Source organism: Bubalus kerabau, chromosome 1, assembly GCF_029407905.1.
Source record: "Bubalus kerabau isolate K-KA32 ecotype Philippines breed swamp buffalo chromosome 1, PCC_UOA_SB_1v2, whole genome shotgun sequence".
Classification (NCBI taxonomy): Eukaryota; Metazoa; Chordata; class Mammalia; order Artiodactyla; family Bovidae; genus Bubalus; species Bubalus kerabau.
The window spans coordinates 136,426,611-136,444,425 of NC_073624.1; the positions used below are offsets into that span (position 1 = coordinate 136,426,611).

Genomic DNA, 17,815 nt, shown 5'->3' on the forward strand with positions numbered 1-17,815 from the left:
AAAGAAAGCAAGTGGTGGTTAGAGTGGGATGTTATTGGGGGTTCCAGTCCTTAGACAGGACAAAGTCCAGGTAGGGTACGGTCTTAGGGAGCGTGAAAGCTTGAAGTAAGGCAGAGGATAAAAGTGTCATTCATGGAGCCAAGAGGTCGTTGTAAGGATTACAACGTGTATACTGAAATCTCCAAGAAGTGAGGGGAAACAGTGTTGCACGATGTCACAAAATTATAACCTGTTCACAGATGAGGGAAATGTGTGCCCTGTACAGTAGCCTCCAAAGCACAGCACAGAGGAGATAGCGTTCAGTGAGTGAATACCTTTGCGATGCTGAGGGTGAAAAGCATAGGTGAGCCTAGTTTTAAGAGGTAGAAGAACCGAGCCTCGGGTACCTTGGTGAGATCATATTGAAACGAAAATCTTCAGGAGGGAAATTCAAATTCTGAAAATGTAACTAGCCTTGTTGGCACTAGAGCATCCCAGATCACCTGAGAGGTGGAAATGGGCAGAGCCCTGGGCGGGGGAGTTGTGCCCCCAAGTAAAAGGCAAGAAGTCCACCGCCCAGGGAAAAGCTCCGCTTTCAGGAACAGAAAATGGCCAAAGAATTTCATGCTGGATCAGAGTGTCCTTGCTCTTAAAGTCTGTTGGTCTCGGCAAAAGAGGGTCCTAACGCTAAAAGCGTCCTCCAGCTCTGTTATCTTTAAGGATGAGCAACCAGTGCACACGGACCAACCAGTGCGACTCCCAGTAGAGTGCTACTCCATTTGGCCAGTTGGAGGATGCAGTACCTGGGGCTTTCGAAGTGGATGGGCTCAGTGACTCCGGTGTGACTAGGACAAATGTGTCATTTCTAGCTTTTGTCCCGAACCAGGGAACGGGTACCATGCAGCACCATCACCACAACCTCCGCCCAGGGGCGAACCCGGGCGTGTGCGACGCCGGGGTTGGGTGCGCGAGCGTCTCCCAGACCCATCGCAGGTGGGGGCTACTGAACGGGGCTGCAGCGCGGGGCGGGGCGGGGCGGGACTGAGCTGTGGGCCGGGGCGGGGCGGGGCTCCGGGTAGAGTGCACAGCGTAGTCGTTGCAACGTCCTCCCTCAGCCAATCACAAGCCTTCCTTCTGGCTTTCCTCTGAAAGTCTTCCTCCCACTGCTCTTTTTCTTTTGCCTCCTTGTTTCCCGCCGGCGTGTAGAGTCCGCTGGTAGGTTACATTTCCGCTTCCGGCGCTGTCCATGCGGGCCTGAGGAAGAGTAGCAGTTGTGAACCCGGTAACGGCCGCGGGCTGGGGGAAGCGGCGGCAGTGGGGTCTTCCGGGCTGGGGCTCCAAGAGAGTCGTGAGTCGCGCGCGTGGTAAGGTCCTCCCTCGGTTCTCCTGGACAGTCTGCTCCTGAGGAGCGTCTCTACCGCGGGCAGACATACTTCGTACCTGCCAGAGAAGTGTTGAATGACATTCACTCAGAGAGCCAGGACCGGGAGGCAAGGTGACAGGGAGAGGTGAGAGGTCGTTTCATAGCTGGGTAATCCTAGCATTGACTTAGACCTGAGCCAGATCTGTTGACTGTAAATTGTGCTTTTCTCATCACCCCCACCCCCACGCCCCCACGCCCCACCCAGCCGTAAGAAGGAGAAAGTCATCAGTACAAGTTCGGAACCAAAATATATTCATAGTAGAGAGGAAAAATAATGTCTCTGAAATTCTACACCTGTTTAGTCAAAGCGTTCCTAGAACCCAGCTCTCCCAACTCCCTGCTAGTGTTTGTCTGGCTATTTGTTTGTTTGTTTGTTTGTTTTACGTTATGCTGGTATATGTGGTCTTTCTGTTTCCTCTGGTATGTGTCTGTGGGAAGTCTCTGCCAACAATTGTGCAGACTTCTATTGTCCCTATAGAGTATCACAGAACATGGGTTTGGGTTTCCTCCACTAGTTTAGATCTTAGCTGTAGTCGTCTCCGTGTACAATGTTTAGCTTATTATAAGCTGATGCAAATATTTATTGAACCGAAATAAATTTAGTACCTTAATTGAATTAAGTAACCTCACCCCCCCACCTTTTTTTCCCCAAGCGAGTGCCAGATTGTATGCGACCTGATTCCCTAAAAAACTCTCCAGTCTAGTGGTTCCTAATTTATGGGCCATGAATTCCTGGGACTCTCAGAAATCATTGTAAGGGTTTCTGCAAACCCATGTGGTGTCCAGGCATCATCCAGAGTCAGTCATATCTTAGCAGGGAGATATTGCCGTTTTTTTTAAATATATATATATATACACACACATGTATTAGAACTTAAAAATGTTGCATATTCAACAATTGCTAAAAGTAATACTGCTATTATGTTGGAAGATTATAAAATGATTTTATTTTTCAAAATAAAATATCTTAAAAATATGTAAGTATGAAAGCCATTTCATTAATCCAGTTGATTTTTAAGGCTGAGTTTATAGGGTAACCACTAGTCACATGTGGCTATTTAAATTTAGAGTTGAATTAAGTAAAGTTAAATAAAATTTAAAATTCAATTTCACTAGTTCTCAATACCTACATGTGCCTGGCAGCTACTGTGTTGAAAAATACAGGATATTTAAGACAAAAGTAACCTAAGCAGAGGTAACCAATTTATAGCAAAATAGAAAAAAGTGAAACTGGGGATAATATTAAGCAGTCGTCCCCCTGCCCCGTTGAGTAACAGGGGTGGGAAATATATATCTCTTCATAAAGATTCAAATGAAATTTACTATGTTTCTCTGGGTTTTTATTTTATTTTTTTTTTAATTGTAAAGTGCTTCTCTTGCCTTCATCCCACTCAGTGTAGGTTAGAGTTACTTGTGAATTGGTAAAAAGCTACTATGGAGACCAAGGACCAGAAGAAACACAGAAAGAAAAACAGTGGGCCCAAAGCTGAAAAGAAGAAGAAACGGCATCTGCAAGATCTTCAACTTGGTGATGAGGAAGATGCCCGGAAGAGAAACCCCAAAGCATTTGCAGTCCAGTCTGCTGTGCGGATGGCGAGATCCTTTCACAGGTATGTTTAACTGGAGTCTGATGGAGATGGCAACCCACTCCAGTGTTCTTGCCTGGAGAATCCCAGTGATGGGGGAGCCTGGTGGGCTGCCGTCTCTGGGGTCGCACAAAGTCGGACATGACTGAAGCAACTTAGCAGCAGCAGCAGCAGTGGTTCTTCCATTTATTCTTTTTAAATAGTAGGAGCCCCTCCAGTTAATTCATGAGTCTGTTCCAACTCTGAAGGACATGGAGGTGCAAGCTGTGTTTCTTTTACTGAACTGTAAGAAGTCTTTCCTGTGGAAGCCACTTAGCCTCCAGCATCTGCATACAGATTGGCTTCTTTTGTCCAAGAGAAAAGCTTAAGAATTTATAGAATTTGTAAATTTTAAACAATTTCTATGATAACAGGTACACTTGTGTTACTTTCTGGATATCTTTCATGTAATTACAGTGTGTAGTATTAAATAGCTTTCATTAATGAGTCCTTATTATAGGTATGTTAAACATTATTGAATTAAATTCTTCTAGTAGGAGAGCCAAATTTAACCCCAAAGCCTCCTCTTCTATTTATTATGGTACACTGCCTCCAAATTTATCTCTTGTTTTCTTTTTAAACTATTGAAGTCAACTAATAAGGCAAACAGATTTAAGGTGTGTATAGTTTTCAAATCTGTACTATTGAAGTCAGCCTGATATAAGTATATTTACTGAAGTGGTTATTTGGATTGGGACCAGAAGTTAACAATGTATAATAGTATTCACATATTGTCTGTTCTGCTCTCTTTAAAGTCTTTGCTTCTAGGAATAATGCTGTCTATATTGAAAGTGAATTTATTTATTTTTTAAAAAAACAATTAGGACTCAGGATTTGAAGACAAAAAAGCATCACATTCCAGTGGTTGATCGAACTCCACTAGAGCCCCCACCAATAGTGGTGGTAGTGATGGGGCCTCCAAAAGTTGGAAAGAGCACTTTGATTCAGTGCCTCATTCGGAACTTTACCAGACAGAAGCTGACAGAGATCAGAGGCCCAGTAACAATCGTGTCAGGTAAGAGGTGCTATCACAGACTGGCATGGCAAGTGTTGTCATCTAGGGGACATGCCTGTCTTTGTTGAACACTTGCTTGACTGGTAAATGTTAAAGTAATACTATCACTTCATGTTACTGCTCTTGTACTTTTATTGTGGCTGTAGCTTCAGAAAAGGATAGATTCCCCAAGGTAATAATAATGTAGATTTATACCTTATTCTGACTGCTATATGGATTTGCAAACTGTTCTCCTCTGAAAGGCTTGGCAGACCTGGGTGGGCTGGCTTGGTCATGGTGAGCACCTTGATTTAACAGATAGTGAGTACCTGCTATGCACCAGGCACAGCTGCCTGCCCTCATGAAGCCACATTCTTGTGGAAGTGAGGGAGTTTTTCATTTCTTTTTCCTGTGAGAACTCATCTGCTCTGGGAAATGGTGACCTTTCTAAAGTCTGAGGGAAGATGAAACAAATTCCCATGTGACAGTGGTAAAATCTGAAGTCTCTTCTGATAGCAATAATATATTTGGATTAAGGCTTCTCTTTTTCTTTAAGGCATTCCCATGATTATGACTGATTTCTTTTAGTTTAATTTAAAAATAATGATTGCTACAGGAACTTTCTGTTGCACTATGTTTGAGGGTTTTTTCCGCTGTTATAAGAACAGGGAAAACTTTTATAGAGATAGAAGTGTTAATCCACTTCCACTTCTAGGCGATCATGAAGCCTATTTATCTGCCCATCCAGTTGGAATTTTACCTGTTTGAGCACTTGATTCATAGGATGGACTTTTGATACTCTTTTAAAGTTAGAGAACATAGCAAGAAAACTAAGATGGAATTTGTTTGATTAGTTTTCGCCCATAAAAATGAATTTCTGATATACTCTTGTGAATGTATAAGGTGCTTTACCAGATACAATTAAAAAATAATAATTAGAGTTAACAGATTTTTTCCAAGATTTTTTAAAAGTAAAATTTTCATTTTTTCACTTATAGGTAAAAAGCGCAGGCTCACCATTATTGAGTGTGGCTGTGACATTAACATGATGATTGACCTGGCTAAAGTAGCAGATTTGGTAAGTCACTGGGGACAGCATGGGTTTCTGATGGGGAGTTATAGCAATGAGATAGGTTATTTATCCCATGTTGAAGGAAAGAAAGGTTTAAGATTATAGAAAGAATGATGAGTATCATCAGGAATACAAAAGATGTGTTTGAATTGGTGATGATAATGATAATTGTTATAATAAAAATAGAATGTGCATAATGAAACATATTCGGAAATCTAAAGGCAAACCATAGGTCAGAGAAAACGTTTAATGAACGTAGCTAATAAAAGCACATTGATGGAACGTCCTTGGTTGTCCAGTGGCTGAAACTCCCTGCTCCCAATGCAGGGGGTTCACATTCAATCCCTGGTCAGAGAATTAGATTCCTCCATGCTGCAACTGAAGATCCTGCATGTTGCAGCTAAAACCTGGCACAACCAAATAAATATATATATTTATAAAGCTCATTAAGATATACATACATATATACATACAAGTTTACAATAATACTATTTCTTGGACCTTTACTAGGCACTGTGCTAACCGTTTCTACAAATTTAGCTCAGCTAATCCCCCAGTATGCCTTTGCAGTAAGTAGGTATTAACTCTAGTTTACATACGATGAAATTGAGGCTCCCAGAAACTAAGCAACTTGTCTCAGGATGGAACCTCTGTTCTTGGTTGTGTCAGAAACTCTGTTCTTAAATTATGATCAAATATGGATCTTTTTACCATATTGGGCAAAAAAATCTCATGACAACTTCTGAGTATTTACAATAGAAGAATCTGTGTTTTACTTAGCATAGGGAAATTTTATAGCCTTGATTGCATTTATAGAAATGTTAATCTGTTAATTACCTTTAAAACTAGCAAAAATAAAGCCAAAGAGAAAAAAAATTAAACCATATTGATTAGTAAGTGTGGGTTGACAGATACCTTTTAAAAAAAAAAAATTTTTTTTGTTTATTACCTCTGAAGAGCTATTTGGGACAAAGAGCTGCAGATTTTATCCTTTGGCCCAGGAACTCTCCTAAAACATAAAAAGTAATTTAATATAGGTGTTACAGTATGCCATCTTAATATCAGAGAAATAAATACCGTTCAAATTTTGAATATGTAATGCTACCATTAATAAAAATGTGTTATTGCCAATACAAAATAGTATAAACTTATTAAATCTTGTATACTTAAAGTGATTGAAATAGTTCAGCATGTCATTAGTTTCTCTTTTATGTAATGTACACCATATACTAATTTTAAAAGCATACATGTATTAAGAAAAATGCCTTTCATATACATATAAGCTTTTAAAAGGCACACATGCCTTTGATGAGATATTCAAATTGCTACAGGGTATGCACAGTGCATGATTTTTGCTTTCCTTTCTCTGACCCCTCATTCTCAGTCGCCTTCCAATATCTTTCCAGATATGTATATAAACACACACACAACCCTTTTAAAGCTAACACTATTTATCATACATGCTGTCTGTGCTTTGCTTTTTTTTTTCAGTTAGTATGCCTTGAACGTGTAAAATAAGTACTATAGTTCAACCTCATTCTTTAAGTATCCAGTTATGTAGATACTTAAAAGATTTATTGATTTATTTATTCCAGCTTAATTTGATTGCTCTGTTCTGGGTTGTCACAAAGCCTCTGAAGTCACAGTGAAGGCACAATGGTATATGGATTTGTGTGCATGTGTATGAACATTGGAGGAGTAATAGTGGCTTCACTTATCTTTAGTTGACAAAGGGTTGCTCTTCTCTATCATGGTGATTCCCTAAATAATCATTTGATTTAGTCTACAGCAGGAATTGGCAAGCTTTCTCTATAAAGGACAACACAGTAGACATCTTAGGCTTTGTGGGTCCCAGTTTCTGTTGTAGTCACTGAGTTGGCGGTTGTAGTGCAAGTGCAGATAGACAGTATATAAGCAAGTCAACCTGGCCGCGCTCCAGTAGAACTTCAGTGATAAAACAAGTGATGGGCCAGATTTGGCTCATGAGCCGTAGTTTGGTGGTGGTCTATTTTGGGTAGCCTCCTTAAGAAATTATGTCTTCTGTTTTTAGGTTTTGATGCTTATAGATGCCAGCTTTGGGTTTGAAATGGAAACATTTGAATTTCTAAACATCTGCCAAGTACATGGCTTTCCTAAAATTATGGGTGTTCTTACTCACCTGGATTCCTTCAAGCATAATAAGCAACTGAAGAAAACGAAGAAGCGACTAAAACATAGGTTCTGGACAGAAGTCTACCCGGTAGGAAAAAAATTAATTATAGAATATTAACACTGTAATCCTTTGAAAATAGAATAAGTAGGAGAGATTAACAAGCATCTCTACAGGATCACCTCCTTAGTTTCCTTAACATATCTGTTCATAGTCCCTGAAATATTGCCTTTAGATAGTCTTTGTTCTGGACCTCTTTCTGTGTCTCATTTGTCTCTGCATCCCTCCTGCACCAGGCAGTGTCTTGCTCTTAAGTATTTTGAATTGGTGATTTAAGAGAATTTATCCAGAGTTTTTCCTTGTTGCGGGACCAGGAACTATAGTGCACACACACTGCCCCTCTTTCCTCTCCCCCATACCACTGTGTCCCATCCGTCATAGAATTTTTTCTGTGCCCGGGAGCCTGTGTTCCTTATGTACCATACTCCAGATACATGCCACTGCTTAACTTGAAACTAAATATATATGCAGTTCTGTCCCTACAAAGCCCTAACAATATGAATCCTGAGAGAAGCCAGAGAAGTTCTGTAAGCGTTGGCACAGTGGGTTGCTAGAAGTCTCTGTTTCTTAGAATTGCTTCTATAAAGGCCTTTATTTTGGTGCTGTATTGACATGAATTTGATTTTTTGTTTTTCTTAATATTTAGGGTGCGAAGCTATTTTACCTTTCTGGAATGGTACACGGAGAATACCAAAACCAAGAAATTCACAATCTGGGCCGTTTTATTACAGTTATGAAGTTTAGACCTCTTACGTGGCAAACTTCTCACCCTTATATCCTGGCAGACAGGTAAAAAGTGAATGTAAACTTTTTCCTTCCTGACTCATGTGTTTCAAAGCTAAAAAAGGTTAGCTTATTTTGTCTTAATTATTGAAAATATGGAGAGAAGTATAGTTGATGGAAAATATCTACTGTTTTTGTACCATTACTTATAGATACTATGGCTTCAGGAGTAAAAAAAAAGTATGGAATGTTCAAAAAAATGTGAGGATTTTGAAGGCTATAGGGTGTGAGCCCCGTCCTGCTGTTTGAGCCTTAATTCTCAGTGATGCTGTTTTTGGACTCGGGTGCTCCGATCACTCCGATGTGCCATACGCTCTCCTTTCTTTATGCTTTTTTCATATTTTTTATCAACCTGGAATACCCTTTCTCCACCTACCAAAGTCTAAGTCACACTAAAAAACCCAGATCAAAGCTTATCTTCTCCCTTAAAGGGTTTTTCTGGATTTGTTCTCTACTTTTCCGTAACCCCAGGTGCATGTCGTTTACCATTTCTGGTGTCTTGCTTATGGAATGTGGATCCTGTAGAGCCTAAGAGAGATATAGTCAGGCGTTGCTTCTTTTTCTCTGGTAGATGATGAACTCTGCTCCCTTATTTTTGTATTTTCTATACTTTTCTAAATAATATGTGTAGTGAATTACTGAATGTGAGAATCATTGAAATGTGAAGAGAGTTATAAGAACTCTGACATTCATTTCTGACATATAATATTGGGTTTGTTTTTCTAGGATGGAAGATTTGACAAACCCAGAAGACATTCGAACAAATACCAAGTGTGACCGGAAGGTGTCTCTTTATGGTTACTTAAGGGGAGCACACTTGAAAAACAAAAGCCAAGTTCACATACCAGGTATCCTTTTGCTGTAAAATATATTTGTAGAACTCTTGGCCTGACTTCAGTTCTCAGTTCAGTGGCTCAGTCATGTTTGACTCTTTGCAGCCCCATGGACTACAGCACACTAGGCCTCCCAGTCCATCACCAGCTCCTGGAGCTTGTTCAGACTCATGTCCATTGAGTCAGTGATGCCATCCAACCATCTCATCCTCTGTCATCCCCTTTTCCTCCTGCCTTTAATCTTTCCCAGCATCAGGGTCTTTTCCAGTGAGTCAGTTCTTCACATCAGGTGGCCAAAATATTATAGCTTCAGCTTCAGTGTCAGTCCTTCCAATGAACACCCAGGACTGATCTCCTTTAGGATGGACTGGTTGGATCTCCTTACAGTCCAAGGGACTCTCAAGAGTCTTCTCTTTTGAACCACAGTTCAAAAGCATCAGTTCTCAAGAAAACCGGAAAATGGCCAAACAAGATAAAGACATCTTGCTGAAGTTTTAAGAGTAACTCAGCTCTATATTGGTCGCCAGAGGTGTTGAGTTGACCAAATCTCCTCTACTTTGATGGTGGTGTTTAGCTGGACAGGCACAGTGCTAGTGTCAGGCTCTGCCCTTGTGGTTGAAGCCTTCTGTCTCTGTCATTTCTGCCACCAGTCACTTGTCAGCGAACGCCGACTTTCTGTGTCTGTCTTCCAGGTGTAGGAGATTTTGCCGTGAGTGACGTCAGTTTCCTCCCAGACCCTTGTGCGCTGCCTGAACAACAAAAGAAGCGCTGTTTAAATGAGAAGGAGAAGTTGGTGTATGCACCTCTCTCTGGAGTTGGTGGTGTGCTGTATGACAAAGATGCTGTCTATGTGGACCTTGGGGGCAGCCATGGCTTCCAGGAATCGGTGAGAGGGAAGTCATGGGAAGTAATGTAGTCAGCTTTTATTTAACGAAGCTTTTTATCTTTATTCATATCTATGGTAAAGGCCACAGTGCATGTTGTAAATGTTCAGAATATGTAAGTACAACAAGCAGAAAGGGAAAGTCATGTTCTCCATACATCCCTGTTGCCAAGACACACCAGGGATCCCATGTCACCCAGTGTGAGCTTTGGAAGCAGTTTAGTGCCTGTACTTCCCATTTCTCCAGCTCTCTTTGGTCATTCTCTTCTTTTTGTTTTTCTCTAAACATATACATATTTACTTAGATTATATTCTAGATGATTATATGCAGATATCATATACATAGTATTTGTGTGTTAGAGAGACAGAGATAGTATTTGTTAGATGCTGACTGTAAATGCTTTTGCAACTTCTGGGAAGCACCTAAGAATATATGAATCTGTTTTTCCCCATATTTGCTTGAGGCTTTTCATAGCCATGTTGTATTTCATTGTATAGATAAACTTTGTTTACTGAACCAATCATTGGAGGACTATGGGGCTCAGTCCCAGTGTCCCCCTAGTTTGAGCAGTTGAGTGCTATCGTGAGTGCCCTCACACATGCAGCTTTAGTCACTGGGAGGGATCTTGTTATGTAGTAAATTCCTTGAAGTGCAATGTTTATATCAGAAGATAATACATTTTTAAAAACTAGACTCCAAATTTTTATTTCTTTGACTGTTCTGAAATGAGATTTTAATGTAATTGCTTTCTGTAGCATTGGCAACACAGTATTCAGGTTATTAGATTATTTACTCCATGAACTTTGGAAGAGTTTAATGAGGACAGAGATCAGTTGTAGGCTTTGTTGTAGAAATTCTTTTTTTTTGTTTCTTTGAGGCAGTAAGAAAGCTTCTCAGAAACTGTGTTTAAGGTAATTTTGAGAAACTGATTGAAACCAGTGTGTTTTTCTTCAGAATCCTTGTGCGTTCCTCACTTTCCCTTTCTTGGTGACCTTGACAGGAGGAGGTGAGGCCCACTCATGAACTGGTCCAGAGTCTCATTTCCACCCATTCCACTATTGATGCCAAGATGGCTTCAAGTAGAGTGACACTGTTTTCTCATTCCAAACCACTGGGGTCAGAAGATATAGACAATCAAGGGTAAGTGTGCTGTTTTTCTATTCTTAATATTTAAAAAAAAAAACTTTATTATATAAGATTATATCATACATCATTTTGCCATCATAAAACATTTTGGTGGCAATCATTCCTGGTGGTTTGGTCTTGCTTTGCTTTGTATGTGCTTCTGTTTCTGAGGGCTCTTCACTTATGTAACGATACATGGAAATATTTTCTTGAAATTATATGAAGGATTCCGTTTTCACAGACTCAGAGTACTTCTCAAACATTACAAAGCCTTTTCCATGGGTTGTTTTTATTTCTTAGGAGTCCTGAAGCCACTTGACTTTAATTGGCCAAAATAACAGGCAGAGTTCAGGTCTCTGTCTAGAAACCACATACCTTGTCTCTAAAATTTTTACTTAGATTGTGTTGTAATATCTCCTGTGGTTAATTTGGACTAATATCTGACTTATGTGAGTTATTTTCAGTCTGGGTTGGGAATTTGTACATATCTATACATGGTATTTTGGTTGTATATAAGGCAGAAAGTGAAGAGGAACTCAAAAGCCTCTTGATGAAAGTGAAAGAGGAGAGTGAAAAAGTTGGCTTAAGGCTCAACATTCAGAAAATTAACATCATGGCATCTGGCCCCATCACTTCATGGGAAATAGATGGGGAAACAGTGGAAACAGTGTCAGACTTTATTTTTGGGGGCTCCAAAATCACTGCAGATGGTGATTGCCGCCATGAAATTAAAAGATGCTTACTCCTTGGAAGGAAAGTTATGACCAACCTAGATAGCATATTCAAAAGCAGAGATATTATTTTGCCAACAAAGGTCCGTCTAGTCAAGGCTATGGTTTTTCCAGTGGTCATGTATGGATGTGAGAGTTGGACTGTGAAGAAAGCTGAGCGCCGAAGAATTGATGCTTTTGAACTGTGGTGTTGGAGAAGACTCTTGAGAGTCCCTTGGACTGCAAGGAGATCCAACCAGTCCATTCTGAAGGAGATCAGTCCTGGGTGTTCATTGGAAGGACTCATGCTAAAGCTGAAACTCCAATACTTTGGCCACCTCATGAGAAGAGTTGACTCATTGAAAAACACCCTGATGCTGGGAGGGATTGGGGGCAGGAGGAGAAGGGGATGACAGAGGATGAGATGGCTGGATGGCATCACTGACTCGATAGACATGGGTTTGGGTGAACTCCGGGAGTTGGTGATGGACAGGGAAGCCTGGCATGCTGCGATTCATGGGGTCGCAGAGTCAGACACGACTGAGCGACTGGACTGAACTGAACTGAAGTAATAGTGATTTATGACTGCTAATAAAAATTAGTCTGAAAATGATTGAGATTATCTACTTTATAACTTATTTTATATACACACACACACACACACACACACACACAAACAGGAAAACATTTTTAGAAAAATATCGTCAGCTGCCCTCTAACTCAGTTCAGTTCAGTTCAGTCACTCAGTCGTGTCCGACTCTTTGTGACCCCATGAATCGCAGCACGCCAGGCCTCCCTGTCCATCACCAACTCCCAGAGTTTACTCAAACTCATGTCCATCGAGTCAGTGATGCCATCCAGCCATCTCATCCTCTGTCGTCCCCTTCTCCTCTTGCCCCCAATCCCTCCCAGCATCAGAGTCTTTTCAAATGAGTCAACTCTTCGCATGAGGTGGCCAAAGTATTGGAGTTTCAGCTTTAGCATCAGTCCTTCCAATGAACACCCAGGACTGACCTCCTTTAAGATGGACTGGTTGGATCTCCTTGCAGTCCAAGGGACTCTCAGAGTCTTCTCCAACACCACAGGTATACTGTGGTAGTTAAATTCAGTGCGTCTGCCAGTTTGGGGAAATCAGTTTCCTAATATCTCATAGGAGTTATGATGATTAAACACAGTAGTGCCCATGCACTACTTAGCATGGTGCCTGACAGATAGGAAGGATCACTACAAGATCCCTGCTATTATGATCATTATTATTATCTTTTACCATTTTTGAACATTCCTCTAATCATTCTTGTGTACATGGATACTTTAAGATAGTTAGAGTTAGTTATAAAACATGTAAAATTCTTGTATCTAGTTGTAAGCATTTGCTTTTTCTATACATTCTCTTTATATAGTCATCATTTTGTTATTGATGTATTCTAACTTACCCATTTTCATTTAGTACAATTTTTAATATTTTTCTAATTGATTTTTTTTTCACAGTTTTGTATAATGCTGCTACATTAAATAGCTTGATAGTTTTTTATTTCTTACCCCAATTTTGGCATCTTGATTCTTCTTTATCAGTTATTGTGTTGGTATTTTCAAAATGGCAGTATTTGTCATCTGTTACTGCTTCTATGTTTTTTAGCTGGCCTTCTTTGACACAGAACTTTCACCTTTTTATTTTAGTATCACAATTGAATAATGGGGTTTCAAAGGGGAATTTCCCAGCAGTCTAGTGGTTAGGACTCGGTGCTTTTACTGCTGGGGCCTGGGTTTGATCCCTGGTTTGGAAACTAAGATCCCTCAACCTGTCGGGGCAGCCCCCCAAGAAAAAAATCTACTTGTTATTATGCGATTACTATCATTATTGCTTGTGATGCCTTTATTGCCCCTTCAGTCTGTCGTCTGTATCCTTTTGGCATGTTCCTGTTAGTGCCAGAGCACGTCTTGCTTTCTAATAATAGAATATTTCAGGCTTGCTTTGTACTTTCCCTGCCTTGGACCTGGAGTCAGTTATTTCCCTGAGGATCGTCTGTTTCAAGCTTGGAAATAATGGGTTTGCTAAAAGATCTATTAAGCGCCCACTTCCCTTTTGAGCCATTTCTTTATAAAATTAGACTTTTTTTTTTAATGACAGTTATTTCTCTATTTTCTCTGTAAGTTCTTTTGAAGAGTGGTACTACATAAATATACATGAGTTTGCATATGACATAACTATTCCAGTATTTATCAAATCATTCCGTTATATGTTGTGTCATTAAAACCATTTCTTGACATTTTTTTCTGTTTCTTTGCATATTTATTGACCTGCCATCTCTGGCTTAGCTGGTTATTGTACAAATACAATTATTTTGCTTTTTTTTGTTCATATAGACAGTGGATGCCAAAAGAGGAAAAGCAGGTGGATTTGAAAACTGGTCGAGTGCGTCGGAAAGCCATTTTTGGAGATGAAGAAGAAGATGAGTCTGGAGACAGTGATGATGAAGATGATGAAGAAATGTCTGATGGTGACAGATTGGAAAATAGCTGTAGTGATGATGAAACAGAAGAGGGGCAAGATGCTGAAGTGACTGATAAACAGTATATGTCTGGTAAAGGTATAAAACGGCAAAAACTTGAGATGGAAGAAGACTTTGAGGTGGATTTGCCAGCATTTGCCGACAGTGATGATGACCTTGAGAGGAGCTCAGTGGAAGAAGAAGCAGAGGAAGCTGATGAAAGCAGTGAAGAAGAGGATTCCACTGCAGAGGAAGAGAGGGATATTTTAGAATCTAAGGCTTTTAGAGAAGGTGGTAAGCCAGAACTGTTACAAACTGATGATTCAAGTGATAGTTTGAATATGGAGAAGTCTTTGACAAGGAAAAAAGCAACTTTCACCACTTCAGATTCAGGTAATTGCACAGCTGAAGAGGTGTTTGCATCTGAAGATGAACCTGAAGGAAATTCCTCTCTCAGTACAGAGGAGGAGGATTCAGAAAATGAAGAGGCTATTAGGAAAAAGTTTCCAAAGCCTTCTCAAGTTGTCAGTAGTCAGAAACTGGGATCAGGGAACTTAATTGATGAGACCAGTGATATAGAAGACTTACTCAAAGAAGAAGAAGATTATAAGGAAGAAAATAACTATTCCAGAGAAACTTCAGGTATGCTTAAATGTATTTAACTGCCATTGTAAACTTGGCACAGAAAGGGTTCTACAGATAGAATGTCTACATTTGAGTTTCAGCTGTTTTGGAGATTTTGTTAACTGTTCAAATATTATAACTCATAAAAGGTTTTCAGGATGAATGAGCATTGAGCTTGAAGCATAGGGACAGATAAACAGACTTAACTGATGTCTGTGTTGTCTTTTCAGGTGCCCTCAAGTGGAAGGAAGACCTTTCCAGGAAGGCAGCTGAGGCCTTTCTGAGGCAGCAGCAAACAACTCCAAACCTTCGAAAGCTTATTTATGGGACAGGTAAAAGAGCTCATTTAAATTCCTTAAACTGTTTTCTGAAAAGGAGATGAGATCGGTTAGAGGATTTCTGTCATACTTTTGACATCCATAAGATATTCCTGGGTGTCATATTTTATGTTTGGCAGATGTTTTTAATCTTCAGCTGATGAGGACTGTAAATCAGTCATACAAAGTAGATTTATGGGTTTGCCATAAAACAAAACTTTTGATAAGAATACTCTTCTGTTACGTCATTTTGTACCCCCTGTAGAAAATCCTTCATGGGAATTTTTTGTAGAATTTAGTATCAGAAAAAATTCTGCCTCTAAAGGTGTTTTTTCCTCTCTGAGAATGAGTGCTCTGTATAACTCATTCTGTTTTTTCCTTTTACCCTTCTCTGATCTAATTTATATATATGTTCTTTATGGAAAGAGCTTGACTCAGTAATACAAAAGACAAAGTGGTGAACCTGATATTGCAGTTCCTATTTACTATATGATTAGAACAAAGCCAAGGAGTATATGTGACCTAGGAGCTTTGAATTGGGTTGATGTTTAATGATTTCTGTTCAAGTTTTGCCTGAGTAATCTTAGTGATTAGAAACTCAACACTCTTAAAGAGAAACTCTATGATATTTGAAAGCTCTGTCTTTAAACGTCCCCTCCCTGCCCCAACCCTCAGTATTCTCCTTCTAGACTACATGCTGAGCAGAAGTTTCCTGGCCTTTCTGTGTCTGTGGCTGATGTGCTTAGGGGCATCACCATATCTACCACAAAGAGGGAGCCTCAGTGCCAGGTCCTCTAGTGGGTAGATTTGTTCTCACCTTTCTATCATGGTGATTTCTTTAGTGACAGAGGATAATGAAGAAGAAGATGGTGATAATGGAGAAGAGCTTGGAGGGTTGTTTCGTGTCAGCCAGCCTGCCAGCGAGTGTAAGCACAAGGCTGACTCTTTGGACTGCTCCAGGTTTCATGTAGAGGCGCCTCATGATTGGGATTTAGAGGAGGTAAGGCTGAATATGAATAGCGTATTTGACTTATAAGAGAATTCAGGAATTGTTCTAAAAGATTATATAATTTCAAAATTGCCTACCTGTTATTAGGCTTATTTTTATAACATAACAGAGGACATTTCTCCAGATATTGGAATGAGTATTTCATGCATCCTAAGCAATAATATGTTCTGAGTTTAGTCAGACCATATACATGTGTTAATGGAACAAAGGAGAATGGTTAGCTCTTAGTGTGGATAGTATTATTAATCTTTATTTTGAAGTGTTGCATGTAGGTTTTCATACATGTGAGATATTTTGTGTTTTATAACTAGGAGATATATAATATCCCTGAGTTAACATTTATAATTTCTACTATTTGTAAGGAAACAGAATTCCATAACCCTGGTAAATTTTCATCTCCTACTCATCACCGTCTAGTCACAGAATTCATTCAGTTCTCAGACTTTCAAGATTTAATCCCATCTTAGACCTCTTGCCTTCTATTTTCTGTTCTGGAATGTTCTGACATTTCCATGGCTGGCTTCTTTTGATCATTCAGTTTAGTTGAAATGTCAGGGAGGGCCAGTCACTGTCAGTTATCTATTTTAATTTATTTTATATAAACCTTTTTTTGGAGGGGGGGCAAAATTTAATACAGATTATAGAAAAACCACATAAAGTAATTGTTTGACTTAATGGCTGACTGGGTGAGTACCTCTGTAGCCACCATGTGTCCATCCTGGTCACAGTCCACTCTTCTCTACGGAAGAGGGATAATAAAATGATCTGCGAAGAACCATCCTGTGTGGCTACTTGTGGCTATTGAGCACTTTAAATGTGGCTGCTGAGACAGAAGAACTAAAATTTTGTTTGTTTTGTTTGATCTTAATTAGAATTTAAATAACCACATGTTATAGCTACCCTCTGGACAACACATCTCACTGTGTTTCTGTTGTTTCTTGTTTGGTATCATATCTAGGAAACCATTGTCAAATCCAGAATCGTAAAAATTGACTCCTATGATTTTGTGTTAGAGTTTTATAGTTTAACTCTTACATTTAAGTCTTTGATACATTTTGAATTAATTTTTGAATTTGGTGTGGGATGAGCCCAACTTCATTCTTTTGCGTGTGGATATCTAGCTGTCCTAGCCCCATCTGTTGAAAAGTCTGTTTTCTCCTCCATTGACTTATCCTAAAACCCTGGATGAAAATCATTTGACCTTAATACATGGGTTTACTTATGAATTCTTAATTATATTCCATGTATCTATACAACTATCCTTGTGCTAGTATCATAGTATTTTGATTATCATTTCATTGTAAGTTTTGAAATTAGGAAGTGAATCCCCTGACTTCGTTCTTTTTCAAGAATATTTTTTCTTTACTGCATCCTTTGGATTTTCTGTATGTTAGAATCAACTTTTCCATTTCTACAAAGAAACCACCTGGGATTCTGATAAGAATTGCTTTCGATCTGTATTTTGGGTAGTATCAATACCTTAACAATATTGTCTTCTAATGTGTTAACACAGGATGCCTTTCCATTTATTTAAATATTTTCTGTCAATAATGTTTTGTAGTTATCAGAGTATCAGCTTTGCACTTTTGTTGAATTTATTCCTTGTGTTCTTTTTTTAAAAAATAGTTATGTATTTGGCTGCATCTGGTCTTAATTACAGCATGTGGGATCTTTGTTGTGGTGTGCAGGCTCTAAAGCACGAGGTCTCAGTGGTTGCAGTGCTGATAGTTTTTCTGTGG

General features: G+C 39.4%; 1 protein-coding gene across 4 annotated transcripts in view; it reads left to right on the forward strand.

Annotated features, from left to right (window-relative positions):
- Positions 1–1,146: 1,146 nt before the first annotated feature.
- The window catches only part of BMS1 (BMS1 ribosome biogenesis factor), a 33,450-nt gene continuing 16,781 nt past the window's right edge, over positions 1,147–17,815 (forward strand). The window contains exons 1-12 of one of the 4 annotated variants that reach the window (XM_055589403.1): positions 1,147–1,261; positions 2,798–3,012; positions 3,852–4,042; positions 5,020–5,099; positions 7,144–7,332; positions 7,949–8,091; positions 8,812–8,933; positions 9,611–9,804; positions 10,803–10,942; positions 14,002–14,768; positions 14,981–15,082; positions 15,910–16,067. In XM_055589403.1, the coding sequence (XP_055445378.1) occupies positions 2,837–3,012; positions 3,852–4,042; positions 5,020–5,099; positions 7,144–7,332; positions 7,949–8,091; positions 8,812–8,933; positions 9,611–9,804; positions 10,803–10,942; positions 14,002–14,768; positions 14,981–15,082; positions 15,910–16,067 (2,262 nt within the window). In that variant the 5' untranslated portion in view covers positions 1,147–1,261; positions 2,798–2,836. Of the gene's footprint in view, positions 1,488–2,797; positions 3,013–3,851; positions 4,043–5,019; positions 5,100–7,143; positions 7,333–7,948; positions 8,092–8,811; positions 8,934–9,610; positions 9,805–10,802; positions 10,943–14,001; positions 14,769–14,980; positions 15,083–15,909; positions 16,068–17,815 lie in introns of all 4 variants that reach the window. The other 3 variants (XM_055589399.1, XM_055589400.1, XM_055589398.1) reach the window with 3 other exon arrangements.